Source organism: Leucopleurus acutus, assembly GCF_964270905.1.
Source record: "Leucopleurus acutus genome assembly, chromosome: 1".
NCBI lineage: Eukaryota > Metazoa > Chordata > Mammalia > Artiodactyla > Delphinidae > Leucopleurus > Leucopleurus acutus.
The window spans coordinates 2147911-2174563 of NC_139142.1; the positions used below are offsets into that span (position 1 = coordinate 2147911).

At 49.3% G+C, this 26653-nt stretch overlaps 1 protein-coding gene across 3 annotated transcripts in view; it reads left to right on the top strand.

The window, feature by feature from the left end:
• CDC42BPB (CDC42 binding protein kinase beta) overlaps window positions 1–26653 on the top strand; it is a 113827-nt gene that overhangs the window by 64740 nt on the left and 22434 nt on the right. For all 3 annotated transcript variants that reach the window (XR_014326167.1, XM_082838110.1, XM_082838111.1), the window contains exons 6-21: window positions 5596–5689; window positions 7532–7732; window positions 9475–9723; window positions 11120–11199; window positions 13096–13262; window positions 13342–13461; window positions 14389–14522; window positions 15713–15955; window positions 17825–17935; window positions 19201–19445; window positions 19550–19655; window positions 20029–20153; window positions 20609–20714; window positions 23228–23376; window positions 23691–23785; window positions 25632–25711. Coding sequence is in view for 2 of the 3 variants with exons in the window: in XM_082838110.1 (XP_082694236.1) it covers window positions 5596–5689; window positions 7532–7732; window positions 9475–9723; window positions 11120–11199; window positions 13096–13262; window positions 13342–13461; window positions 14389–14522; window positions 15713–15955; window positions 17825–17935; window positions 19201–19445; window positions 19550–19655; window positions 20029–20153; window positions 20609–20714; window positions 23228–23376; window positions 23691–23785; window positions 25632–25711 (2305 nt within the window). In the remaining variant the exon portion in view is untranslated. The remainder of the gene's footprint in view (window positions 1–5595; window positions 5690–7531; window positions 7733–9474; window positions 9724–11119; window positions 11200–13095; window positions 13263–13341; window positions 13462–14388; window positions 14523–15712; window positions 15956–17824; window positions 17936–19200; window positions 19446–19549; window positions 19656–20028; window positions 20154–20608; window positions 20715–23227; window positions 23377–23690; window positions 23786–25631; window positions 25712–26653) is intronic.

Genomic DNA, 26653 nt, shown 5'->3' on the forward strand with positions numbered 1-26653 from the left:
GAAAACTAGAAAGCCGAGTAGAAGAGGCGTGGAGTAGGAGTAGAGGACCTGGATGAAGACAGAGGCAGCCCGGGGCCTCCAGGAGCCGGGCTGGCGCGGAGGCCCGTCCATGGAGGCACAGGGACCAGCCCCACGCCACCTCCACTGAGCCTGTGGGTTGGTTTTGCAGTAGGAAGCCCCATGGGCGCACTGTGTGTCACTCAGAAATGGGACAGCAGTGGGCGGGAGGGCCTCCCTTCTCAGCGCATCACGGGCAGAACAGGAAAGGAAAATCAGACTGCAATCTGTCTGGGGCTGTAATCCCACCCACCCGGCCCCGCCCCGGCCAATTCCACCGTTTTAACCAGAGTCACAACAGCCGGCAGAGAAAAGGCCCTTTCGGGGGAGTGGAGCTGCTTCTCAGCTGTGCGCCTGACTCTACTGGAAAAGCGGCCACTGCCGGGTTTGGAGGGAGAATGGGCTGGGTTAGTCCCAAGCAGGGTGGTGGCCCATGGGGACAGTCAGCTCATGGATTGGCTGCTCTCTCAGTTGGTGCTGTGGGGACCACCTGCCCAGCTCAGAAGCACTGCTGGTAGGAGCTCTGGGTTAGTCCTTGCCCTCGGCCTCCCTGGTGTTTTGCTGAGAGGGCCTTTCTTTGTAACCTCCCTGCATGCAAATGGGCAGTTCAGTTTTTTTTTAAATAACATTTATTGATGTTATTATATTTTAAATAGAGAATCATGCTGCCCAGATAAACCAACACCATTGGAAAAAAAAGGTGCACGCAGATGGTTAGCAGCTGAACACCTCTGGAGGGTATAAAGGGAGAGGGGCAGCCTTTGTGAAGACCCTCCCCACCCGTCTTCTTAGACTCAAGTAGTGATTCACTGCTGCATAGTTAGGACTTTTTCCCCTTTGTATCTGAAAGCAATCTGTGGGGAGACACTTTAAGATCATGCATACATCCTCTTCAGAGTGTCCCCCTACATTTAGTATCTGTTGATGATTTTTGCCTGGTCCAGCCTTTACTGTGATGGTTGCAAAATGACGATTTCCAAACTCCAGGATCCACTCCACGTTGAAGCACCTCCCTTCTCTCCCATTTGTCTATTTATTATCAGTGTGGGTACCTGGATCCTTTGTCACCCCAGCGGTTTATAATTTGTCATTGAATTCTTTTTATGCTTATATTGTCCTATATTTGGCCAGTGGAAGCCCCTTCTACCTGACTCCCATGTTTCTGACATGCCCTCATCGTTTTTGAGAACTGCCTTAGTTTCTGGCTCATCTCGTACCTTCTCTGAGGAACCCTGGTTCCTTTAGTGGGGGATGGTTTTAAAGACCATATCTGGGTGCTGGGTGTGCTCAGAGTTACAGGGTGTCTGTTTTAGGCCCCTCAGTGGACAGAGTAAAGTGCATGTCTGTACACGTCTGCATTTATACATACAGACCCCTGTCTAATTTGGGAATCACGAGTTACCCTTCTGGCTTTCTCCTGGTCCATTTCCGTCTCCTCCTCTGGCTCCCGGCAGCACCAGCACGTCCAGTCATTTGCCCAGCCCTGCCATGTATCTGAAGTAGCTTCAGAATCGCTCTGCTCTTTTTATTACTATAATTTATAAATTTATTTATTTATTTACTTATTTTTGGCTGCGTTGGGTCTTTGTTGCTGCACGCAGGCCTTTCTCTAGTGGCGGCGAGCGGGGGCTACTCTTCTTTGCGGTGTGCGGGCTTCTCATTGCGGTGTTCTCTTGTTGCAGAGCATGGGCTCTAGGCGCGCGGGCTTCAGTAGTTGTGGCTCGCAGGCTCTAGAGCGCAGGCTCAGTAGTTGTGGCACACGGGCTTAGTTGCTCTGCATGTGGGATCTTCCTGGACCAGGGCTCGAACCCGTGCCCCCTGCATTGGCGGATTCTTAACCACTGCACCACCAGGGAAGTCCTGAGCTACCAGGGACCCTCACTCTGCTTTTATCCTACTAAAAACAAACCTAACCCTAGCCCTAACCCCACCTCTCAACTGCAAGTGTCAGGTTCTCTGCCGTAAGTTACTTAGGTTTGGGGTTTTTTTCTACCCCATTTCCCTTCAGTGCTGTTGTGTTACTGGTTTGAAATACAATTGGGTTCACCGGTTTCATCAGCTTTCCATTTCAGGTGCCCCTTCCCATCTTTGTTGATTTCGTTTCATTTTTTAAGCATGTAGAACACAAGCATGCTTCGATAATACCAAAACTAAGCAAGGTTATACTCAGAACTGTCACTTCCTTCCTTATCGCATCCACCTCATTCCCTGCCCCTTCTAAGTAACCAGTTCCTTGTTTTCCGTTTATCGTGTGTGTGTGTGTGTGTGTGTGTGTGTGTGTGTGTGTGTGTGTGTATGTGTATGCAAGATGAGCAGACATGTTTCCTTATTTCTCCTTTCCTTAAACAGAAGGTAGCATGGTTAAATATGCACTTAATGCATTTTGTTGTTTTCACTTAACGTATCCTAGAAATCATTCTGTATCAGCTCATGGAGCTCTTCATTCTCTTTTACGTTTGCACAGCACGCCACGTGTATCGGTACCATAGTTAATTCTCTTGTGGGTGGACATTTAGGTTGTTTCTAGTATTTTGCGATTATAAATAATGCAGTAATGAATAACCTTGTACCTACATCTTTTTGTATTGTCGGTGTGTCTTTAGGGTGAATTCCTAGAAGTGGGATCACTGGATCGACAAGAGAAATAAAATACGTATTAGATATATACTAACATTTTTTATTAGCTTTATCAGATGTTGCCAGTTTCCATCCGTAGAGATATACCTTTTTGTGTTCCTACCAGCAATGTATGAAAGTGCCTGTTTCCTTGCAGCCTTGGCAACATAGTGTATTTTTATGTTTTTGCCATCTGATGGATTAGAGATGGTTATACAGTTGGGTTTTTTTGTTTTTGTTTTTTGTCTTGTGGAGTTGAATTTCATTTTTATATCTTTCTGTGTGAGTTATTTATTTCATGTCATTTGCCCATTTTTCTGATTTCTAGCTTTTTCCCTTCAGTTGCTAAACATTTGCCCTTTATCTGTAATATATGTTGCAAATATTTTTTCCCAGTTTGCCATTTGCTTTTTGATTTTGCTTATTGTAGTCTTTTGCCATGTAGATTTTTTTAATGTATTAAATTTATTGGTCTTTTATTACATTGGGATTTTGAGTCATAGTTAAAAGTACTTTTTTTTTAAAACCCCAGAGAAAAAGAAAACCCATGTTTTCTTCTAATAGTTTTATTTTTAACGTATGGATCTCTGATCCATTTGGAGTTTATTCTTGTATAAAGAATGGATCTGGGCTTCCCTGGTGGCGCAGTGGTTGAGAGTCCGCCTGCTGATGCAGGGGACACGGGTTCGTTCCCTGGTCCGGGAAGATCCCACATGCTGCGGAGCGGCTGGGCCCGTGAGCCATGGCCGCTGAGCCTGCGCGTCTGGAGCCTGTGCCTCCGCAACGGGAGAGGCCACGACAGTGAGAGGCCCGCGTACCGGAAAAAAAAAAAAGAATGGATCTGATTTTATCTTTAACTAAAAGGCTCTTCAGTTGTCCCAGCATGAAACTTATTTGTGTCTGCCCACTGATTTGAGATAACATCTTTATTATATACTCAGTTTCTTTATGAATTTGGTCTGTTTCTGGACATTCTATTCTGTTCCATTGTCGTCTTTCTCTCTGTGCTCTGGGACCACACTGCTTTAATCATGGAGGCTTGAAATCACGTACGGCCAAGTCCCCCCATCATACCTCTTTCTCTTCAGTTTTTTTCTAGCTATTCTTCCACGTTGGTTGTTCCATATCAACTTGTCTGGCTCCAAAAAACAGGACATTTTATTTATTTATTTTTAAATTTGATGGGCCCTTTAGTCTGTAGATTCAGGTCTTTTTTACTTCTGGAAAGTTCTCTTGGAGTATAGTTTCAAATGTTAGTTATGTTTTATTGTTTTGATTTCTTTAGGGACTCCTGTTATGTATATGTTGTGCCTTCTTTGCTTGTCTTCCATTTCAGTCTCCAGCTACTTTCTCTCTGACCCTTTTTAATTCTTTGTCTCATTTTTATTCTTCCAGACCTTTTCCTCCATTTCTTCAATGCCTTTCATTAGATTTTTATTTAAGTTGATTCCCCTTTGGCATCTTATAATTTAGTCCTTATTTCTATTAAGATTTTGTCTCTTTCTTCTATTTCTTTCCTGGGTTAACTCAACTCTCTTTTCACTTCTCCCTGTGTTTGTCTAGTTCTGTTTGTAGGTTTTTTGGCTTCCTTTTTGTTTTGCCACACTGCAGGGCATGTGGGATCTTAGTTCCCTGACCCGGGATTGAACCCACGCCCCCTGCAGTGGGAGCGCGGAGCCTTAACCACTGCGCCACCAGGGAAGGGCCCTGTTCTTAGTTTTTACTTCGCTGGCTCGCTGAGGGCTTGTATTGGTTGGTTTCCCGTACTCTTGGGCGCTTGTTTCAGGAGGTTCATTTCCGTTTGGGGTGCTCGAAGGGTTTCTTGCTTTGTTTCTCTTTTGGGGTAAGGATTGTCATCATCGTTTGCTCACATTTCTTTGTGCAACTCGTCTGTTGTGTTGGGAGTAGTTGGTGCTCCCGTGTGTTTTCATTGAGATGTAGCATTCTGTCACGTGAGGACAGCCGCTGCTTTACCTGTCTCCCGCAGGTGGACGTTAGGTGGATCCCACTTTGTGGCTGTTACAAGTTGTGCTGCTGGAAACACCTTGTACTCTTCTTGGTGAATGTCTTCCTCTGCTTTTAAAGTTTCTGTTCCTTTTCGTGCTTATGTGGCTTTTCCAGTCGCATAAGCTTATTCTGTCAGGAAGGAGGGCTAGTTCCTTAAAAGTCCGCCCTGCCGTCCCCCCATCCCTGCCCGGTGTTGGCAAGTGCACAGAAGAACCGTCAGTAAGACCACGGGTTTAGTGGGACAGTTTACTTTCCTGCTGCTGTGTAACTGGGCAGACTGCTCCACTCTGGAGCTTCCCTGTTGTTGTCTCTAAAATACAGTCTTGGCGTGCGTGGTGCTTGTTGGTCTATAGCTGCTTTGCCCCAGTTGCTCAGGCGCCTCTTCTCAGTGGTAACGGCCACCTTGGCTCGCTTCACGCTCTGTCCCTCTACCTCTTTTTGTATCTCCTCCTGTTTCTTTGTAGCACTTGCCCCGTGGATTGTACTCAGGGATGCCAAGGCCATGTGCATATCTGTGCATTTGCATGTTCATTTCCTGACACCCCAGCTGGCGTGAGGCTTTGTCAAGGCAGGGCAGCGCCGTCTTGGTACCGTCGTAGGCCTGGGCTCAAGAGCAGTGCCTGGCACGAGGCAGGTGCTCTGGAAGCATTGGTTCGCAGGCTGGGTGGGTGGCTGGGAACAGTAACGGTGTCTCAGCGTGTTAATGGGGGACTAACTGCTGTGCAGGAATGAGCGCTGGCGGTGACTGCTGCTGCCACGCCCGACTGCATCATCACGGGGATGTTTTCTTGGATTGTTACAGCTGTCATGACTGATGCTAGTGTTTCCCCCGATGATCCGCTACCAGTTAAGGGCTTTGACCTACCTGATGTGTTGCATGGAAATGGTTAATTTATGTATTTATTTTACTAACAGAGACATTAAACCTGACAATGTCCTTTTGGATGTGAATGGTCATATCCGCCTGGCTGACTTTGGATCGTGTTTGAAGATGAATGATGATGGAACTGTAGGTATTTTTGTTGGAGATTTTCCATTTGGTTTTGGGGTTTGCTTGCAATTAGAAGGGGCTTATTTACATTTTCAATTTGAAACCAAGTTTCAATTAAGAAACCAAGTTTATTAATGTAAATTAAGACGAATGCACTTAGGAGACACTTGAAATTTTCTATTTAGTTTAAAAACATCTTTGTTTTTTATGTTTACAAAAGTAATACGTATGCCTTCTAAAAGGGGGGTTGTCAGGTTTCCTCAGATCCCTAGGCAGCTAAAAGTGTGCCAGCACGGCAGTGAAAGAGAGGCAGCCCTTGGGTCCTTGCTTAAAATGCCTGCCAGGTGGACAGACCTTAACTGGGTGATGGTGCATTCTCGTTTCCGTCTGGGGCGGGACTTCCTGTCAGCCAGGGGTGTTGCAGATGTAGAAATGGGGGCCTTGATACCCCTGTTCCAAGGGCCAACGGACACTCCCTGCACAGCAGGAGGACCTCCCCGGAGGGGCCGTCACCAGGAGGCTGGGCTTGGGCCTCAGCTGGACCAGCACGCTGGCTGAGTGGCCTCAAGTGGGGCTGCTGCACCTCACTCGGCTGCTTCCAGCCAGCGGCTTCCAGTGCGTTAGGGAGTCGTCTGCGTTCTCCCTTGCGGCCCTTGTCACAGTTTCAGTGTGAGGTGTTTGGGAGACTTTTCTTCTTTAGAGTCTACACATATCATAAAGTCTAATGCAACTACTTCTCCAGAGGAGAGCAGACCCCCGCCCCCCTTCTTACTGTGAGTTTTCAAGCAGCAGTAAAAGAACCTGTAAAACTGGCATCACTTGACAGTGTTTTCAAATGAGCGAAGCGATTTCCTCACTTTCTCTCCACAAAGCCAGTCTCTTATTTCTGGAAGTCTTGACCACGCGTTGATTGATATATTGGTGCTGTCCCCGAAGCCAGTCTTGTAACGACGGGAGCAGTGGCCTTGGTCTGAGCCGGAGCGTTGGTCACCTCTCTTACCTGCATGGCACTCCCGTCCCGGTGGCACTCACCCTGCGATAGCCCCCGACGGCTGTTGCCCTGCTGCCCGGCCAGCGCTCCTGAGGACCCCCCGCGGGGTCACTCAGACGGCTCTGGGGCTGGCACCCAGGGAGAGCCTGGCCTCTGTGCAGACGGGCCTTCTGGATTGTTGTCTCCATGTCCTGCCTGACCCTCAGGCCTGTGCACTCCACGTGCTCTGAGGCCGGTCTGTGACCTCTCAGCCTGCGCAGCGCCCTTGCCTTCTCCGGGATGGTTGCCACCTCACCAGTTGTAGCCCTCCATAGAGGTGTCGCTACGTTCAGGTCCATTCCCAGTGCCCCATGTAGGGAGTGTCCAGGCACCCAGCTGGTCCCTGGACCTACTTCCAGACGTTCCTGTTTGGGGGCCAGAGGGTAGGGTGTGGTGAGCAGCCTGGACTTCCCCTGGGAGCATGTTAGAAATGCAGCGTCTTAGAATCTCTGTCTCACAGGTATATGGTGTCCCTGCATGAAGGTCTGAGAAGGTTGGGCTGATGCACATGGTCCTTGGACCACACTTTGAGCCGCAGTGGAGAATGTGTGTCTTCAGTGCCATGTGGAGGCTTGGTGGGCCTTTGAGCGTTGAAAGACCCAGCCTGCAAGAGTCCCGTGCATTCCGGACACTGCCTCTGTTTAGTGCTGTAGCAACACTTATTTGCATTGAATTTTGAATTCTTAGGTTTTTAAATCATGATCAGGTGCCAGTTTTATTCCATGATGATTTCATCATCTGCTGTCCCTGTTTTAGAGAAAATCATTAGGAACTTGAAAGTAGAGATGCCCTAGGGTTTCCCTTCAACACCAACCGCCCTCTCCCCTAAGGTGCAGTCCTCTGTGGCCGTGGGCACCCCTGACTACATCTCCCCAGAGATCCTGCAGGCGATGGAGGACGGCATGGGCAAGTACGGCCCCGAGTGCGACTGGTGGTCTCTAGGTGTCTGCATGTACGAGATGCTTTATGGAGAAACACCGTTTTATGCAGAATCCCTTGTGGAGACCTATGGAAAGATCATGAACCATGAAGTAAGCTGTCGCATTTCCACACCCTGTTTGTTCTAGTCCCGAGGCGCAGGCCCCAAGGCAAGGAAGGCAGCCTGAGGGGGAGTCACTGGGGAAGAGGGACGCGGTGGAGTAGGCTGGGCAGCCAGACGGGAGTCTGCACAGGCTGCTGACACAGAAGGCTGGGTGGGAGAGGAGTTTCCAAGGATGCTCCTGTTTCCTGGCGGAGGGTGACGGGTTCATCAGGCCAGGATCGCTGCAGGAGAAGCGGGCTTCGGTAGGAAAACGCAGGTACCCGCGGTGCCGTGTGGGGTGGGAATTGCCAGAGAGGGTGGCCCACTGACCACCTGTGCGTCTGGATCCACCAGATGCCAGCTCAGACTCTCAAACCTGTTTGCCCAGAAGTCAGTTGTCATGAACAGATCACACATCTCAACATAGTAGCGTTCTTAGTCCTTTCTTGATCCTATTTCTTTTCCTCTTATTTTTCCCCTTTCCTTTTCCCAGCTGTTCATTTCTCACTTCAACATTGCTTGCTTCTGTTTCCTTCGTTTTTCTGTTTATTATTTCTTCTTCCATCTAATGTTTTTGTCATCTGTATTTTTTCTTCATACTCCTTATCAAATGTCTTTCTAATGCCAGTTTCATCCTTTCTGCCTGTTTGCTTACAGCATTCTTTTTTTCCCCACCTGCTCTGTCATTCACACACCCCAGCAGGGTTCCCACTTGTCTGCCATCTGTCCTGCAGCCCTGTCTCCCTTTATTTGCTCAAATAGGGAGCAGATTAACACTAAAGTGGTAAAGGGTCTTCTGTTTAAATCAAAGCAAGTTATACTGTTTTTTAAAAAAACACTTTTCCCAAAGTAGAAATAATTTTTTATTTATAAATTAATATATACTTACTATAAAAACTTCAGACATGCAAAAGTGCATGCAGTAAATAGATGGTGAAAAACACCCCGTATACTTCTCAGCGAGACCTGCTGTTTCCAAGCGCCTGCCGCCTGTGGGGCCTGGCCTAGTGGTCTCTTCGTTTTTATTCAGTCTCCACTGTAGCCCTGGACAGCAGGGGCGGCTCAGTGCTCAGGCCCACTGTGCCATGGTGGTATGTGGCCTTGTGGACTTAAGCTGGCGTGGGGGGCTGGCATTTAGATAAATGGCATCACATCGCCATTTAGATAAATGGCATCACATCGCATATGGCCGGGGTTTTGGTCCTCTTTCTGTCAGCACGCGGAGGTGGACCTTACTCTCTGTGTATGTGTGCACCGTATCTTGTTTTAACAAGTCCCTTTTTGATGAGCATTTAGGTACTTTTCAGTTTTCTTGGTCAGAATAGAATGACATCATGAACATGTTATGTTTCTCTTTGGGACCGTTTCTCTAGACTAAATTTTTGGAAGTGGAGCTGCCACAGCTGTTGGCAAAATGCGTTCTGAAAGGCTGTGCCAGTTTCTCTCCCACCCACAGCCTGTTGTCAGCATTCTTTGCCACCTTGATAGGTGAAAATTTATCACTGTTTTAATTTATGTGCAATGTGGTAACAAGTCTGCCATGAGGAAAACCAGCAAGACTTAGGATTTTTATGTTTGCTTTTCTGGAATTAGGCTTCATTAGCTTTGGTTGCACTTAGTTACCATGAAATAAAAAGTGACTGTTGCTTTGGAGCTGTTGTTTCTACTCTGTTCCCTGTGATGTCTGTGCACCTTAGATTTTTCTGAGTGTTTTCATCACATGTCCCCTGATTTGCCCCCTTCCCCCTCCAGGAGCGGTTTCAGTTCCCATCCCACGTCACAGACGTGTCCGAGGAGGCGAAAGACCTCATCCAGAGGCTGATCTGCAGCAGGGAGCGCCGGCTGGGACAGAACGGGGTGGAGGACTTCAAGAAGCACGCGTTTTTCCAAGGACTGAACTGGGAAAATATACGAAACCTGGAAGCCCCTTACATCCCGGATGTGAGCAGTCCTTCCGACACGTCCAACTTTGACGTGGATGACGACGTGCTGAGGAACGCTGTAAGTGTGGCGGCCGTCCCCGTGTCGCACCCCAGGGGGTCTGCAGCGCACAGGGTCGCTCGCCTTGGAGGTGGCGAATCTTAGAACGGTGCTGGGCTCCAGAAGTTTTGGCAGTTGTCTCAAGAAAATGTACCTTTTATCCCAGCCTATGGCTTGGTCCTTAACATCCCGTTTTTAAAATGATGGGTTACTCAATTTGAGTAAAATGGAGTTATTAAATAGCTGTTTTGTTTTAGAATTCATCAGAATTACTTTTATCTTCATGGCTTTGTACCTTTGCGAAAGAGCGTCAGGTACGTTATCACATTAGAATGTCACTTCCGTTGTCACCACTGCCAGGAGCCCACCTGCGGCCCCACAGGTAGTACGTGGGCCTCAGGGTTTCCGGTCCTTCTCACTGACTCTGTGCGTGAGGACGTCCGGACTTCCTGCCATCACGTGTGTTCAGCATGTGCGTGAATGTTTCCTTATGCCTCAGGAAGTCAGGAGTGACAGTGGTGATGGGCCGATTTTGAGTTGCTGATGTTTCAGGTCGTGGGTTTTTCAAGTTGGGATGTGGCCCTGGGACCCGTCTGGTGTCTGACCTTTTCTGTCAGGGCCTCTGATGCACTTGTCAGTATACCTTTGGCCCCCAGAGAGTTTTGCTCATATGCTGTAAAACTATTTTGGCGTCATCAAACTCAGCCTTATTAGTCTATACGTGTGTCTTTGTTTGGGGATAGAGAAACTGAGGTTTCAACCAAGTAAAAGAAAAATCTTGATTATTCCCTACAGACTTTTTCTTAGTAAAATAAGAGCTGACGTTTAGATGATGTGAGAAAAGTATTATCATTGTTGAAAGGATTTTTCCTGGACTTCAGAGAAACTGTTTCCACACTGCAATTCTCCAGATAAATAACTTTGCTTTTATTTTTAATAGAGAAGGACCCGCATATTGAAAAATAGAGTTGTAGTAAACCTGTCTAAAATAGTCCACCTTTGGGTTCCAAACCCTGCTTCTTACCGTGGCCTCTGTTTCAGGCCAAGAACCCAGAGCCCAAGCCCCTGCCCCGGGTCCCCCACTCCTCCCTGCCCAGGCTCACGGTGAGTGGGGATCTTGCCGCTTTAGAAGGTTCACAGTCAGCAGCCTGATCCAAGTTGGACCCGTGCCATTATGATCATCAGAAGCAGTGGGTTTATCCCCTTAACTGCGTCACGCTTTGGCCCCTGCCAGGAGCGGGAAGTGGACCTGCCGGTACCCGGCCCCATGCAGGTGGCACCATGGAGGCAACATTCCAGAAGCGCCCTCCATTCTCCCCGCTGCACTCTTGAGTTCATCCTGGGGTAATACTTTTTCTCCCTTGTTTGCCATTTGTTTGAACATAATTTCGTTTATGTTGTGTGTGTTCTTGCGCAGGAAATATTACCTCCTGGTTCTCATACGGGCTTTTCTGGATTACATTTGCCATTCATCGGTTTTACATTCACCACGGAAAGGTATGTCAGCATTTATCGCTCAGCAGCAGAGCAGGAGCCTTCCCCCCCGGGGGGGTGAGCAGTCCGAGCACTGAGAGGGCTGTGCTTACGGGAGCGCCGGATGGCTTTGTCCTTTAAAAGTGCACACCTGGTGCTGCACGTGATGCCACGTATAGCAGGGTCGGCAGACTCTCCATAAAGGGCCTGGTAGCACATACTTTAGGCTTTGAGATCTCTGTCGTATACTTTTCTTTTTTAACAACCCATTAAAAACGTAAAAACCATTTTCAACTTATGGGAGGTACAAAAGCAGGCTCGAGAGGATTTGGCCCTCGGGCCATGGTTTGCTGGCGCCTGATCTCTGTAGGCCATCGGCACTGGCAGGATTTGTGCCGATGGGACATCAGTGGCTGCAGTTAGTGGCACGGTGTCCGCTCACGCCCGGCTGAGCGCCATCTTCATCAGGGCTCCCACTCGCTTTTGCAGGGCTCTCAGCCACGGCCCCGTCGCTCCCGTGGGTGGGGCTGCAGCACAGTCCCCGCCAGAGCTGAGAGCACGAGCCCCACATGTGGCTCCAGCCCCGGGAGCCCCGGCTGGTGTTTGTCTGCGTCGGCCTCTGTCTCGAATGGGCCTCTGGCAGACTTGCGTTGCCGGAGACGCTCTAACTTGCTTTTAAGAGGAAACTGGGCCAAGAAGAGAGGGGTTAGGAAGAAAGGCGGGTAAAATAAAACAAATGGAGCTGCCACGGTGCCTGAAGTGATACAGATTCCTTGCAGAAGAGGGTTACTTGTGCTCAAGCTTGTAGAAACTCTCTTTAGGTGTGGATGCCGGAGTTAAACAGCACGTAAGCCAAAGTTATGGTACATGCCTTCCAGCCAAGAAGGAGGCGTTCCAGGGCGTGCTGGGCGTATTGATTTATTAGCCCCTCTGCAGAGGCGCTAGACCTCCCACTGCATTCGGTTCACTGGGTGCTTATCACACCTGTGGATCCCAGCCCCGTCCCCGTGACCGAGGCTCAGGTGTGTTGGGTTGGGTCCAGGGACCTCCTCCTGGAACGGACCCCGGACCCCGGCAGTGCCAGCCGGCACAGCACCCTCGGGCCACCTTTGAGAAACACCAGCCAGCCCCTCCTGTGAGTGTGTGTGTGCTTGCGCGTGCACGGTGGGTGCCTCGCTGCATGCATTGTAGGACTCAGAAACGTCCCTGACGTCACTGTCACGTTAAATGCAAGAGGAACTAAGTAACCTGTCCCCGAGTTAAGCTCTGATGGAGAGAACCATCCTCGGCCTTAGTCTGTGTGTTGTGAGTCGGCTGGTCGTTGGTGAGGAGCTTATCTGTGCTGGTGAGAGTGCTGGAATTGAAGGAACCTTACAGGGTGTTCAGTCTTCGGGGGAAGATGAGCCCCGGAGGGTTGAAGGAACCGTCTCCAGTCAGTGTGGAGCCAGAGTGCCCTCGCCGACTCACTTCGCTGCAGGCCTCCAGGGTGAGCGTCCTGGGAAGCCTCTGCCTGAGCCCAGCCAGGCCCCACCAGCCCAGCTCCTCGTGCAAAAGGCCTTCTCTTTTCAGTGTCTGGTTGAGTGGACGCGATGATTTAGAAGTTATGCCCTGTACTAACACAGCATTGTAAATCAACAGTACTTCAACAAGAAAGAAAGAAATTAACGTCCCCTCCCCTGCAGAGGCAATGTCTCTGACCAGCTCTGAGGGCGTCCCTCTTCGCTGCCCGTTGTCACCCAGTCATTTGCAGGAAGGAAGACTCTTGTCTAATTTTGGCTCCATAAACAATAAAGTCTTTTCACAAGTGTTTTTGTTTGCCAATTTAAAAAGGCTTATCTTTTACCCCAGGAAGTTTTTAAATGCTAATGGAATCATTGTAAATTCTCAGTAGATCAGAAAACCCTGTTGCTTTATTTGCAGCTGTTTTTCTGACCGGGGCTCTCTGAAGAGCATAATGCAGTCCAGTACGTTAACCAAAGACGAGGGTGTGCAGCGGGATTTGGAGAACAGCCTGCAGGTTGAAGCCTATGAGAGGAGGATCCGGAGGCTGGAACAGGAGAGGCTGGAGCTGAGCAGGAAGCTGCAGGGTGAGTGGCAGCGGGGCCTCTGCAGTGGGGTCTGCTTGCCGCTGCCGTGGGCCTGCACTCATGTGTGTCTCTTCCCCAGAGTCCACCCAGACCGTCCAGTCCCTCCACGGCTCGGCCCGGGCCCTGGGCAGTTCAGCCCGGGATAAAGAGATCAAAAAGCTGAACGAAGAAATCGAACGTTTGAAGAACAAGATAGCAGGTAAGTGTTCTAAAGTCAAACTGCTTAGTCTGTTCTTGGGCATTCGTCTCTGCCAAGAAAATTTTCAGAGTCCTTTTCATTGGATGGAAAAGCAGGAAAAAAAAGGTTAAACTTCAGCAAAGAGTTCTGGTGTTTTGCCAGCTTATTTAAAATCATTTCTCCAACTTGCTTAACTCTAATACCATAATGTTATAGTTACAGCTAGAATCAGTTCTTAATATTTTATGCATAAACTCTCAGAATATTTTGCATTTCTCTCTCTTAATTCTCCTCTTTGTCACTCTAAGACAGAATTGCCATAACTTTCCTTTCTGAAGCTTCCCTCAGTGGCTGTACTCACGTTCCAGTGTTTTAGATGCTGGTTCTATTGTCACGAGAGTGTGTGTTTTGTGGTTCCTAGGTTATCAGAGCTTCCTGAAGACCCAAGTCACCTTTAAGTCTTAACCGTTTACCTGACACATGGTTGCTGCTGCCCTTGACTCATCTCAAATCAAACCCGAGTCAATTGCCTTCTGTCTGTTTCCTATCTGGGACCCACTATCCCGATCCAGAAAAGGGCTTCCATTGAGTCCATTACTTACTAAAACCCTCCTGCACCACTCGGCTGCACTGTGCTGGCGCACACAGGGAGCAAGGGCGAGACAGAGAGGCGCATGCCGCCCTGGAGCTCACGGCCCCGGGGAAGGGTGCGTAGACAGAGGGGCAGAGCCAAGTCTGCTGGGTCTGCTCAGGTGTGCAGGCGGCCATGTGCGTGCCTGGGAGAGAATGTCAAAAAAGCCTCGAGGGCATTTGGGATTATTAAATAATTCCCTGTTCAGTAAGTCAGATCACAAAGAGCATTGGGATTATTAAATAATTCCCTGTCAGTAGGTCAGATCACAAAGTTTTGCATGTAAGGGAATACGCTTTCTTTTCTCTTTTGCTCAGATTCAAATAGGCTCGAGCGACAGCTTGAGGACACGGTGACTCTTCGCCAGGAGCACGAGGATTCCACGCATCGACTGAAAGGCCTGGAGAAGCAGTACCGCCTGGTGCGGCAGGAAAAGGAGGATTTCCACAAGGTAGTCAAGAGGCCTCGTTTGTGTGGGAGAGGCTTACGTGATCTTGCAGAGTGTGAGGTTGAGTCCGTGCGTGTGTTCGAGGATGTCCAGGCCCCTCGCCTGCGTGCAGATCCTGGCCCCTGCTGCCGAGGCTCACACGGAGCCCAACCGGCGCCCGGTTACCGTGGGGCCAATCGTGGTCGCGGGTGCTCTTCAGCGCCGTGGCTCCACGGGCGCACTTCCCGGTCGTCGTCTTTAACCTCGGACACGGGCCTGCTGAGCGGGCAGCATCCCCGGGTGAGGGCTGAGGGCTTTCCCTGCGCTGACCCAGCTGGCTTAGGGCGCGTGTCCTCACCCGAGCCAGAGTCCCTGTCCTTCCTGCCCGGCCTGCAGCTCTGGCAAGGCTTTGCGAAAGAGGCCATAGCTCCTTTATGACATTGATTTTCAGTGAGACACTTCCAGCTGTGTTCAGACAGCAGTATGTTCACACCGGTGAGGACCGTGTTTCCTAAGGTGCACTCGGTTGTTGACCCTGTGGTTGGGGTCTGTTTTCTGAATCGAGCAGGATTTCTGTTCCCCGTGGTATTGTACCACCTGCAGGGCTTCGTCTCAGAGGCGCAGGTGGGCTGGAGAAACTTGCAGTGGGCGGTCCACAGGGGCCTCTCCTCCCTGTGGCGGGAGCTGCCCTGCCAGCCTGCTCAGATCCTGCTGCTTCCAGCCGCAGGCCAGCAGGTGCCACGGTGACGGAGCAGCCCAGTTGTCAAGGGATCGGCTGCAGGGAGCAGATTGTTTTTATACGGTTCTTTACTTTGATTGAAATCTTAAGCACTTTTGTATACAATGTGCTCTTTTCTGATCTGCTGGGTTTAAGTAAGCAGATTGGCGACCAGATTCGCGCTTCATCTACTTTGGTGATTGCATGGATGACGCAGGGGAGAGGTCGAAATTCCTGGGCCAGACTTGCCTCTGTGGGCAAGCTGCTCACATCATAGGAGGGTCTCACTGGTCTCAGGTGGGCTTCTTCAGGCTGCGCTGGGACAAACAGGGCTTTTTCCAGGAAGGTCAGTTCTCGGGGCTGTGGCTACAGCCTGTAACCAGATCTGCTGTCACTTTAACCCCTTAATACTGTGGAAGACAGCACTTCTCGCCTTCCAGTCCAGTCCTCGTTAGGCAAACGTAAACCATCTGTAATTTAACTCTTTTGTGTTCAGCAATTGATTGAGGCTTCCGAGCGGTTGAAGTCCCAGGCCCGGGAACTGAAAGACGCCCACCAGCAGCGGAAGCTGGCCCTGCAGGAGTTCTCAGAGCTCAACGAGCGCATGGCCGAGCTCCGGTCCCAGAAGCAGAAGGTGTCCCGGCAGCTGCGGGACCGGGAGGAGGAGGTGGAGGCGGCCGTGCAGAAGATGGACGCGCTGAGGCAGGAGGCCCGCAGGGCCGACAAGAGCAGGAAGGAGGTAGCTTCTCGGGGCTTCAGGGGACGCTGGTGGGGCGCCTGGGTGATCCCAGTACAACAGCTTTGGGAGTTTAGGCTGCGTCACGTAAATCACTTGAAGATACAATGGATCTTAAATTTCACGTGAAGCCAAGTAGCCGCTTTGCTAGACGTCTGTTTTGTAGCTCTCAGCCCTTGTTCCCTGTTTGTGAAGTTATTAAAAGAAGTTCCTGTAGTACTAAAATCTTAAAGCAGAATAGAGGGTATTCACGAACAAGAAATACCATAGAAACACGTCATGATGTGACGCGGCATGGCTTCAGGAGACACGAAGGCTTCTAGGTGCGCAATGCCGCCGCCCCAGAGCAGCGGTCCTGAGACTGGCTTCGGGATCCTTGACACTCAGAAATCACTGAGGGCCCCGAGGGCTTTTGTTTGTGTGGTCTTAGTGTTTACCGCGTTAGAAATTAAAACTGAAAAAATGTTCAGTATAACAACAGACTCATTACATGTTAACATAAATAACATTTTTATGAAAAGTGACCAGTTTTTTAAAATATAGTGAGAAGTGTGGCATTTTTAACATGCTTATGCCTTTCTTTAATGTCTGACTTAATAGAAAACACCCGGATTCTTATATCTGTTTCTCCATTGTCTGGAGCGATACGCTTTTTTGTATAACGTACATGAAGAAAGCCCAGCTCCTAAGGTAGGGACTTAGAAGGGGAAGGGCCTTGCAGACCCTAAAAGGGCCTCAGGACCCCACTTTGAACTGCTGCCCGAGATGATTTCAAACGTTCTGCTACCAACAGGCAACACATTGCCCACAGCCCTTCCTTTAACATTCTGTTGGGTTTACTCGGTAAACTGAGTGGGAGGCGCAGAGCATGTGCTCCTGTTCCTTCATGTCCAGGGCTCTTTGTCCTTCGGCCTCAGAATGCCTGTTTGTTTTCTTCTTAGACAGTTGATTTTGCAACCCCAGTACATTTGTAGTTCTAGCCAACTGTAACTCTTTGTAGTGAATCCCTAATTAAGCATGACCATTCCAGTTCTGGGTGAAATGATACTGTGTCTGGGGTTTGCTTTAAAATGATTGGGGAGTAGCCATGCAGCTGAAGCAGGCCCAGGGTGCTACCTCTTGACGCCGGGTCATGGCACATGGGCTTCATTATACCACTCTATCTACTTTTGTGTATGTTTCAAGTCTTCCATTAAAAAAAAATGAATCTGGGACTTCCCTGGTGGCGCAGTGGTTAAGAATCCGCCTGCCAATGCAGGGGACACAGGTTCAAGCCCTGGCCTGGGAAGATCCCACATGCCGCGGAGCAAATAAGCCCGTGCGCCACAACTACTGAGCCTGCGCTCTGGAGTCCGCGAGCCGCAACTGCTGAGCCCGCAAGCCACAACTACTGAAGCCCGCACGCCTAGAGCCCGTGTTCCACAACAACAGAAGCCACCGCAATGAGAAGCCCACGCACTGCAACAAAGAGTAGCCCCTGCTCACCACAACTAAAGAAAGCCCGCGGGCAGCAACGAAGACCCAACACAGCCAAAAATAAATAAGTAAAATTAAAAAACAAACAAACAAACAAAAAACCCCGAACCTGTGTCCTACAGGTATTGGAGTATTTGTTTTCACAAACTGGTATCTTTTCTTGAAATACAGTTTCAGAGTATCAATTTAAATTAGAATTTAAACTTGTTTTATTACTAACCAGCCATTCCAGTTAAGTCCTGAAGTGTATTTCTCAGCCTTTACTTTATGATCAAAATCTGATGAAGAGCGAAGAGTTACAAGGTTTCGTTCCCTTAGAGTTCCTTCTGGGTAAAGGTCTAGCTGCCGCAGTGCAGCTGGTTTGTGTTGATAAAAAGCGCTGCTCTCCTTCCTTAGCTGGAAGCTCAGCTTGAGGACGCCGTGGCCGAGGCCTCCAAGGAGCGCAAGCTGCGTGAGCACAGCGAGAACTTCTCCAAGCAAATAGAAAGTGAGCTTGAAGCCCTCAAGGTAGTGCTCGGTTAGGTCTTTATTCTTACTGAGAGAGCAGACTCTTATCCTTAGCGGCTGCTGGGCGGGAGTCACCTTAAACGATGCGATTGTCAGGGCTCCAACAAGACCTGGCGTGGGGCGGGGGCGGCGGGGGGCCGGGAACGCGATGTAAAGCTCATGGGAGCTTCTCACCTTTAAAAACCGGGTTCCTTCGTTTCTTTCCTTGTGTAGTTTAGAGCAGTCTAGAGCCAGCCCTAGCAAACTGACGCCTCATGCTTTCTCCATGTCTGGGGTTTCTAAATTCGGTGGAGTCAGTTTCTGTAAAAGCTTACAGCCCACGTCCTGCTGCTGACAGTGGAAGAGCCGGGCTGACGGCCTGGGGCCCTCGTCCAGGGCCAGAGGGCAGTGGGGTGGCTGGGGAGGGGCGGGGGAGTGGGGGAGGGCTGTAGTGGCTCCTCATGGGCTTGGCGAGACTTCAGATCCAGGACTCTGCTTTCTGAGCCTGGGTTTCCTCTGTGAAATGCAGACGATGGGTCTTCTCGCCCTCACACCTGGCCCGTCCCCCCAGTACACAACCCCGAGGTGTCAGCTTCTCCCCGTCGTATTTGCTTCCACGGGCAACACCTTTTGCCCGGACTCGGCGGCCTGTGACTGCGTCTCCCCGTCCCTTTCTGTGCCCTCTGCAGTCTGCTCTCCACACAGCAGCTCGTTACACCGAAGTCAAAGCTCGTCACGTCGTTAATGCCCTCTGATGGCTTCCCGCAGCGCTCGAATAACCCTGACCTCCTCCCTCGTGCCCCCCGATTCCTCCTGTTCTTCAGACACTTGCAGCTTGTCCCCCCACTCCCCTCACTCAGTGCCTCTGCCCTGGCTGAGCCCCCGCCTCCCCCGTGACGAAGACCTTCCTAGCCTGATGGCTCACTTCCCACGTCACCACCCCGTGTGACCCTGTTAGCAGGAGGGTGCCTGGCACACGGTCAGCCCTCCAGAGAATATTGTTGCGTGAATGAACGGACAGCGTGAGGAGACCTTGAGAACCATTCGTATCAGAGTGTGAGACGGAGCCTCTGGGTCTCAGGCAGATCTGGGCTCACCCCTCCCAGGGCAGACACACACACACACCCCCGCCCCCACCAAAGCCTGCCCTGCAGCTGTTAGAAGGACCGGTGTCTGTTGGCAGGGCAGAGGAAGAAGCGCTTGCAAGTGTCTGCCGTGGTCGGGGTGATGCCTGAGCCTCGAGGAGGGCGCAGAGATTTGTAATTTATTCCAACCTTTATCTTCAGATGAAGCAAGGAGGCCGTGGGCCAGGTGCCGCCTTAGAACATCAGCAGGAGATTTCCAAGATAAAATCTGAGCTTGAGAAGAAAGTCCTGTTTTATGAAGAGGAATTGGTGAGACGCGAGGCCTCCCACGTGCTGGAGGTGAAGAATGTGAAGAAAGAGGTGCACGACTCTGAAAGCCAGCAGCTGGCCCTGCAGAAGGAGGTCCTGGTGCTGAAGGACAAGTTAGAGAAGTCCAAACGTGAGCGGTGAGTCCGCACAGCCCCGCGGCGCAGAGGCCTCGGGCTGCGCCGGGCCCGGGGAGGAGCGTTGGCAAAGTCAGGAACCCCTAAAATCTCTCCTGCCTTCTCAGGCACAGTGAGATGGAGGAGGCCGTGGGCACAGTCAAAGACAAGTACGAACGAGAAAGGGCGATGCTGCTTGAGGAAAACAAGAAATTAACTGCAGAAAACGAAAAGGTGATTTAAAGGATCTGAACCGTCACTTTGTGGATGCTGTAATTTTTTCGTTCTTGAGTCTTAGAAGTTTGGTGTTTTAAGTATTTTAATTTTTAAGTGAAGTAATAATATGTTTGATCTTTTAAGTGGGATGTTTTCATTTGGTTACAAGCTGCTAATTACCTGAAACCAGTAGCTCTAATCACTTTGATGTTAAGATTCGTATTGAAACGTGACTTAAGTTTGATATGATCAGAAAGTCCACATTGGAAACTTCGTTTGGGAAACTCTCATAAGGATTAAAGAAAACTTTCAAAATTCAAAAGGACTTGTAGTTTTCATAATGCTGAGGATGCCCAGTAACGAGTTGTGTGTTACAATTGTTTAATTTCAGCTTTGTTCCTTTGTGGATAAACTCACAGCTCAGAACAGACAGCTGGAGGATGACCTGCAGGATCTGGCAGCCAAGAAGGAGTCGGTTGCCCACTGGGAAGCCCAGATCGCGGAAATCATTCAGTGGTACGTGCACGGCGAGCCCCGCGGTGCGGCCCAGCTGGCGCCCCCATCGTGGTTTCCCCAGCTGCCACCTCCTCCTTCACACCTCACACTGTGTCTCTGAGGTCTAACCCTACAGATCTCGCCTGTTTCCCCCAAATCGGTACCGTCTGGGGGCAGCAGTTCTGTCCCGTGATCATGACATTGGACTGAAGGTGGAGAAACAGCACCACCAGGTCCCCGAGGGTGTGGGTCGCGCTGGCCCCCACCCCGCATGTCCTGGCTGAAACGGAGGCAGAGCTTCTGGGAAGCACGGCTGCACAAAGGCCCAGGAGCCCCAGAGAGCGAGCTGGGACTGGCCTCCCCTAACAGGGTGTGGGCTCGTCACGGGTGTTGGAGGGTGACATGGCATTGGGCCGCCGTGTCCTGAGGAGGGGTGGTGGGCACCTCTGGCTCACGGGATGGCTGTTCCCCTCCAGGGTCAGCGACGAGAAGGATGCCCGGGGCTATCTTCAGGCCTTGGCTTCGAAGATGACCGAAGAACTCGAGGCGCTGAGGAGCTCCAGCCTGGGGTCAAGGACACTGGTAGGTCTGGGTCTGAAATGCGCACTTCTGTTGCTGGGGGATCATAGGTGGCTCCAAATGTGAACGTGCAGGTAATTCAGTGACGTGGGAGGCTTCTGTGTGGCTGGCATCTTGTCGGGCGTCAGGAGATCACAGATTACTTTGATACCATTCATTCATTTAGCAAATCACTGTTGAGTAGCAGGCTCTGTGGTGCAGTCTTAACTTAGCAGGATGGGATTCTGCCGTCGAGGAGGTTTGCTTTATTAGTGTGTAGGTCTGTCCGTCTGTCCAGCAGCCTGTGTGACTCTGAGCGCTGGGCTGGTGGTGCTGGTCCCCGTGCAGCAGCTCGCACCCCCTTCTCTCCTCCACCATTTACCCTTGTTAAAATACACATGTGTGAGTTACTTTGTGAATAATTCACAAAGTCAGAATAAAGGTGAAGAGGAACAAAACTTCATTAGGATTCTGGCTAGAATTAAACTTAGTGAACGCACAGTTTTATTCCATGTTTTCCTGGTTTGAAGGTATGTTTACCAAGGTTGGGGGGCCAGTACTTTTGGGTGGACTGAACTGCTGGCCCCCGTCCCACAGGGCCTGGAGCACGTGCGGCTTGTAGATGCTGAACCTCAGGAGTCCGTCTCTGATAGGTTCCAGCTCATCCTTGACCTCTCACTCTTCTTGCGCTTCCGTCACCAAAACACAATACATTTTTTATTTTGTTTTTATTTATTTATTTATTTTTGGCTGTGTTGGGTCTTTGTTGCTGCGTGCGGCCTTTCTCTAGTTGAGGTGAGCAGGGGCTACTCTTGGTTGTGGTGTGCGGGCTTCTCTTGTTGTGGAGCATGGGCTCTAGGCGTGCGGGCTTCAGTAGTTGTGGCTCTAGAGCGCAGGCTCAGCAGTTGTGGCGCACGGGCTTAGTTGCTCCACGGCATGTGGGATCTTCCCGGACCAGGGCTCGAACCTGTGTCCCCTGCATCAGCAGGTGGATTCTTAACCACTGTGCCACCAGGAATGTCCAGAACACAATACTTTTGAAAACATGGACAGCTCATAATTTTATTGAAAGAAAAACTACCTCTGTGTTCTTTGCTCCATGATTGGAGAACATGTTCATTTTTACATTTACAAACACCAATTAGAATGAGCAGTAAATTTTTTTGTTTCTGTTTTTCTCTTTTCTTCCAGTCATGTTTACAAGTACACTGGCATTTATAAACTGCATTAAATAAAGTTTGTGCACAAACCTCATAAAAGATGAAAGAATATGTCCTTTTAGCAAAATGGGATTGTTGAGATTTTTTTTAAAATTTATTTATTAATTTTTGTCTGCGTTGGGTCTTCGTTGCTATGCGCGGGCTTTCTCTAGTTGGGGCGAGCAGAGGCTACTCTTCGTTGTGGTGTGGTGGCTTCTCTTGTGGCAGAGCATGGGCTCTAGGCACACAGGATTCAGTAGTTTTGGCATGTGGGCTCCAGTAGTTGTGGCTCACAGGCTCTAGAGCACAGGCTCAGTAGTTGTGGCACACGGGCTTAGTTGCTCCACGGCATGTGGGATCTTCCCGGACCAGGGATTGAACCCGTGTCCCCTGCGTTGGCAGGCGGATTCTTAACCACTGCACCACCAGGGAAGCCCCCGTTGAGATTCTTGTTGCAAAATACAGTGTGGATAGTTCTTCGTGTTGAAGGACTAACTGGATGAGAATGTCCTTAAAAGTGTATTGTCCTTAGAAATGTGTTGTCTGTTCACTTATCCATTCTTGAGAAAGTTCCCCTAGGATGTGGTCCCCTGAGCCTTCTCTCAGCTTATCGGTCCCGCTGTCACCGCTAGATGGAGCCCTGCCCGCTCCTCCGTACACTCTTCTGCTTGTGAGCCATCTCTCTCACTCCGTTTTCTCCTCTTTCTTGTTATGGAGGAAAAATGAAGAATTCTTAACCGTATTCAGTGAAAGCCTTAAAAAAAAGTCTGCAAGATAATCTCTTCAGATTTCTCTTATGCTCTTGAAAGTCGGTGAGATACATTAGGCAGCTCAATAGGAAAATGGAAGAATGCTGTCCTCAAGCTGGTTTATTTCACTATGGCTTCAACCTTCTAGGTCATTACATCATTCTTCCTTTCTGTTATTATTTTAGTGTTTTATCATAGGTAGGAATAATTGATGAGTAATGACATAGTTACTAAGATGATGAAATAGCACAACGTTTCAAGACGTAGGAAAAATAAGGTAACTGTGATCCTAGAATGTAACTTAAATTTGTAGAAGAGTGTAGCGGAGCCCTGTAGAAATCACACTGCAGGGTCAGTTTTATTCTTAGAGAAAAAAAACCCGTCAATTTTATTCTCTAGAAGACCTCTAAGAAAAAAGTCACAAAACTAAAATTGGATCCCATGGACTTTAACATCTGAGAGTTGATACTTAAATATAATAAAAGCTCAAGATTAAAAGAAGATGAATTACTTATTTGTTAGCGTTAATTTTGTTAAACAAGTAAATAGCTTAAGAATGTATTTTTAATATTTGAACTGATCTCTACAGGATCCCCTTTGGAAAGTTCGCCGTAGTCAGAAGCTGGACATGTCTGCACGCCTGGAACTGCAGTCAGCTCTAGAGGCGGAGATCCGGGCCAAACAGCTCGTCCAGGAGGAGCTGAGGAAGGTCAAGGACATGAATCTCTCCTTTGAAAGGTGCCTGCGGGGCCTTGGGCCACCCGGGGGCGGGCACTTAGTCGGTGTTCAGTTAGACCTAGGTGCACGGGTATGTGTGAGCACTTCACCTCCTGGGGGCTGTGCTTATTAGTGTTTTAAGGAAAAAATGAGAGCATGAGAGTCTGCAGTTTTGAAGTGTAGGAACAGGGGTACTTGTCGTGCCTGCCCTGCCGCTTTCCCAGGCACCTGGGTTAAACACCCTCCCCCCACCCCCCAACATCTTGACACTCTCTGAGCCAGCACAGAGATGACATGGGCTCTGGGCACTTAAAGCTGTTTATTTTTTATTTTAGCAAACTAAAGGATTCCGAAGCCAAGAATAGAGAACTATTAGAAGAAATGGAAATTTTGAAGAAGAAGATGGAAGAAAAGTTTAGAGCAGATACTGGTAAATTAGAAACAACGCGTCTCAATTTTTTTTTTTTAATTTATTTTTGGCTGCATTGGGTCTTCGTTGCTGTGCACAGGCTTTTCTCTAGTTGCTGAGAGTGGGGGCTACTCTTCATTGCAGTGCGTGGGCTTCTCATCCCGGTGGCCTCTCATTGTTGCAGAGCACAATGGGCTTCAGTAGTTGTGGCTTGCAGCACGTGGGCTTCAGTAGTTGTGGCTCACGGGCTCTAGAGCGCAGGCTCAGTAGTTGTGGCGCACGGGCTTAGTTGCTCCACGGCATGTGGGATCTTCCCGGACCAGGGCTCGAACCTGTGTTCCCTGCATTGGCAGGTGGATTCTTAACCATTGCGCCGCCCAGGGAAGCCCCTGAATGATTTAAATACAAACCTTTTTTAATGAAATGGTTTTATTTTACATTTCATTTCTTTTAGGTTTAATAGTTTTTAGTTACATAAAGAAAGCACTTAGCATAATTCCAAAGTCCAAATTCTGAAGTAGAGTTTGTTCAAAGATGCCTTCTCCAAAGGTAGCCACAGTTTTTGGTTTATTCTTCCTTTGTTTCACCTTGAAAATATAAAGCAAATACCTGTACCTGTATAATTAGACAGTTGTGTCCCCCATGACTTCACAAAGGCCTGCCCTGCTCTGTTCTGTGCTCAGGCGAGGCCACAGCCCTCAGCTGGTCCCGGACCCTTCGCCCAGCACAGCACAGCACCCTGCTGGGTGTTGGGCTATTCTGGTCTCTTGCTATCACAGAGTGCTGCGGTGAGTAGCCGTGTGCATATAGCGTTTTCTGTTTCTGTCCGTGCATTTTGGGGCTAGGTTTCCAGAAGTGGGATTGCCAGTCAGAGGTTAAGCACGCGCACACTTAGCCTCAGCAGTGCTGGATTCTGCTCCGACGCTTGTGCATTTGTGTCTCCGCCACAGTGCAGGCGAGCGTTCCTGCCCCAGGGCCTCGCCTACAAAGTGTGATCTTACTCTGAATGGGTGAGAAGTAGCACCACATTTGCATTTTTTCTTATTATGAGCCAGACTGCACACCTTTCCATGTGTTTGAGGGCTGTTTGTATTTCTTATTCTGGTGACTTATGTATCTGTGTTTTCTGCCCATTTTTTATAATTCAGGTTGTGGCTTTTTCTTAGAAGCTTTCTATATATTGAGGACTAGAACCTTCTGTTTGACAGAAGTTGCAAATATTTTTCCTAGTTTGTCCTTGTTTATGATGGTTTTTTGCTGTTGTTATTTTTGTTTTGCCAAGCGTAAGGTATTTTTATTGTTTCTTTAATTTTTGTGTGTCAAATTTATCAGTTTTTTCCCTTTTTTGAGTTACAGGGCAATACCCCCATGTCCCCAGTTGCTCAAGTAATTCGCCCATGTCTTCCTTTGACGCTTGCATAGTCTCACTTTTAACGTTTAGATTACTGACTTATCTGGAATTTACTATGATGTGCAGTTTGAGGGGCGGACCCCGTTTTATCTTTTTCCTGTGGCTAGTTAGTTGTCCAGTACCAGTTATTAAAAAGTTCCCCTCGCTACTGATTTCAGATGTGGGTCTTACCATAGCTGAGATTTCATTGCCGTGGGCGCGGGGGCTCTTCTGGATTTTCTCCCCTGCTCATTGTCCATGGGCGATGCCCCCCGATTCTAGTTAGAGACGCTTCAGTGAATCTGCTTTAGCATCTGGTAGGTCTCCCCCCCCCCCCCCATTTTTAGAGATTTCCGGATAGTTTTCCTCGGTTACTCTCTCAGATTTATCATTAACTGACGGAATTGATAGCTCGGTGACACTGGGTCTTTGCACCTTAAGTTTTTTACCTTGACTGGCCTCCTTTTGTTCTCACAGGACTCAAGCTTCCAGATTTTCAGGATTCCATTTTTGAGTACTTCAACACTGCACCTCTTGCGCACGATCTGACGTTTAGAGTAAGTAATTGTTTTTTTACAGTGACAGATGAATTGATGAAGAGTTAGAAATCAGTTACTGTGATTTGACTACCTGCAGGGCCGCAAACCCACAGTACATTGGCCCCGGGCGGTTTAGCTCAGCTGTGCCGATCCTGCAATTGACCAGGGGCTAAACGTGTACAGTTGGAAGCAGTTAGGGTGTTTGAGGCGTTCACAGAGAGGCCCCTCAAGTTAGGTGGAGGGTAAGAGAGTGCTTGGCATCTTCCGGGAGGAAGTCCACACCGGCCTCTGCCTGTGTGCTGAGTATTTCAGGCAGTTTTTAAACCACAAGTTCTCACGGTGAAGAATGAGCCGGTCATGTTCCCGTTTCAGTACGGTGCAGCCTCGCCGGGGCGGAGGTGGGTGGCTTGCAAGAATAGTCCGGCCCGGGCCCCTGTTTGTGGTCCTGGTGCTGGAGTTCATCGCCTCTGCTCAGGGAGACCCGCCCCACACAGGAGGAACCCAGAGCAGCCCCTCCAGCTTCGGGAGTGGCTGCTGGTCTGAGTGGATCCCGCTTCCCTCCTCTTCAGCTGCGCATTCTTCACATCACTCTGTGGAGGCAGGACGGTCTCTGCAAAACTGCAGGAATAGGCCCTTCCCAGCAGCCCCGTAAAGCAAGCCGCAACGGGAAGCTAGTGAAAGGAAATCTCATTAATGGGACTTCTGATGTGTTTGCCATTGCTTTTGTTTTCTAACTTTTTATTAGAAAATTTTAAACCTGCAGGAAAGTTGAAAGAATAGTACAGTGAACATATGTGTCTCTCACCTGGCGTGTTGCTGCACTTGCTCTCTCTCTCTCTCTCCACATGCACATGGACCTTTTTCCCCTGAGCTATTTGAGTGTGGGTTGCAGGCATCATGACCCCTAATACACTCAGTACTGCAGCGTTTCTTTCCTGAGTTGAAGACGTTCCCCTGCGT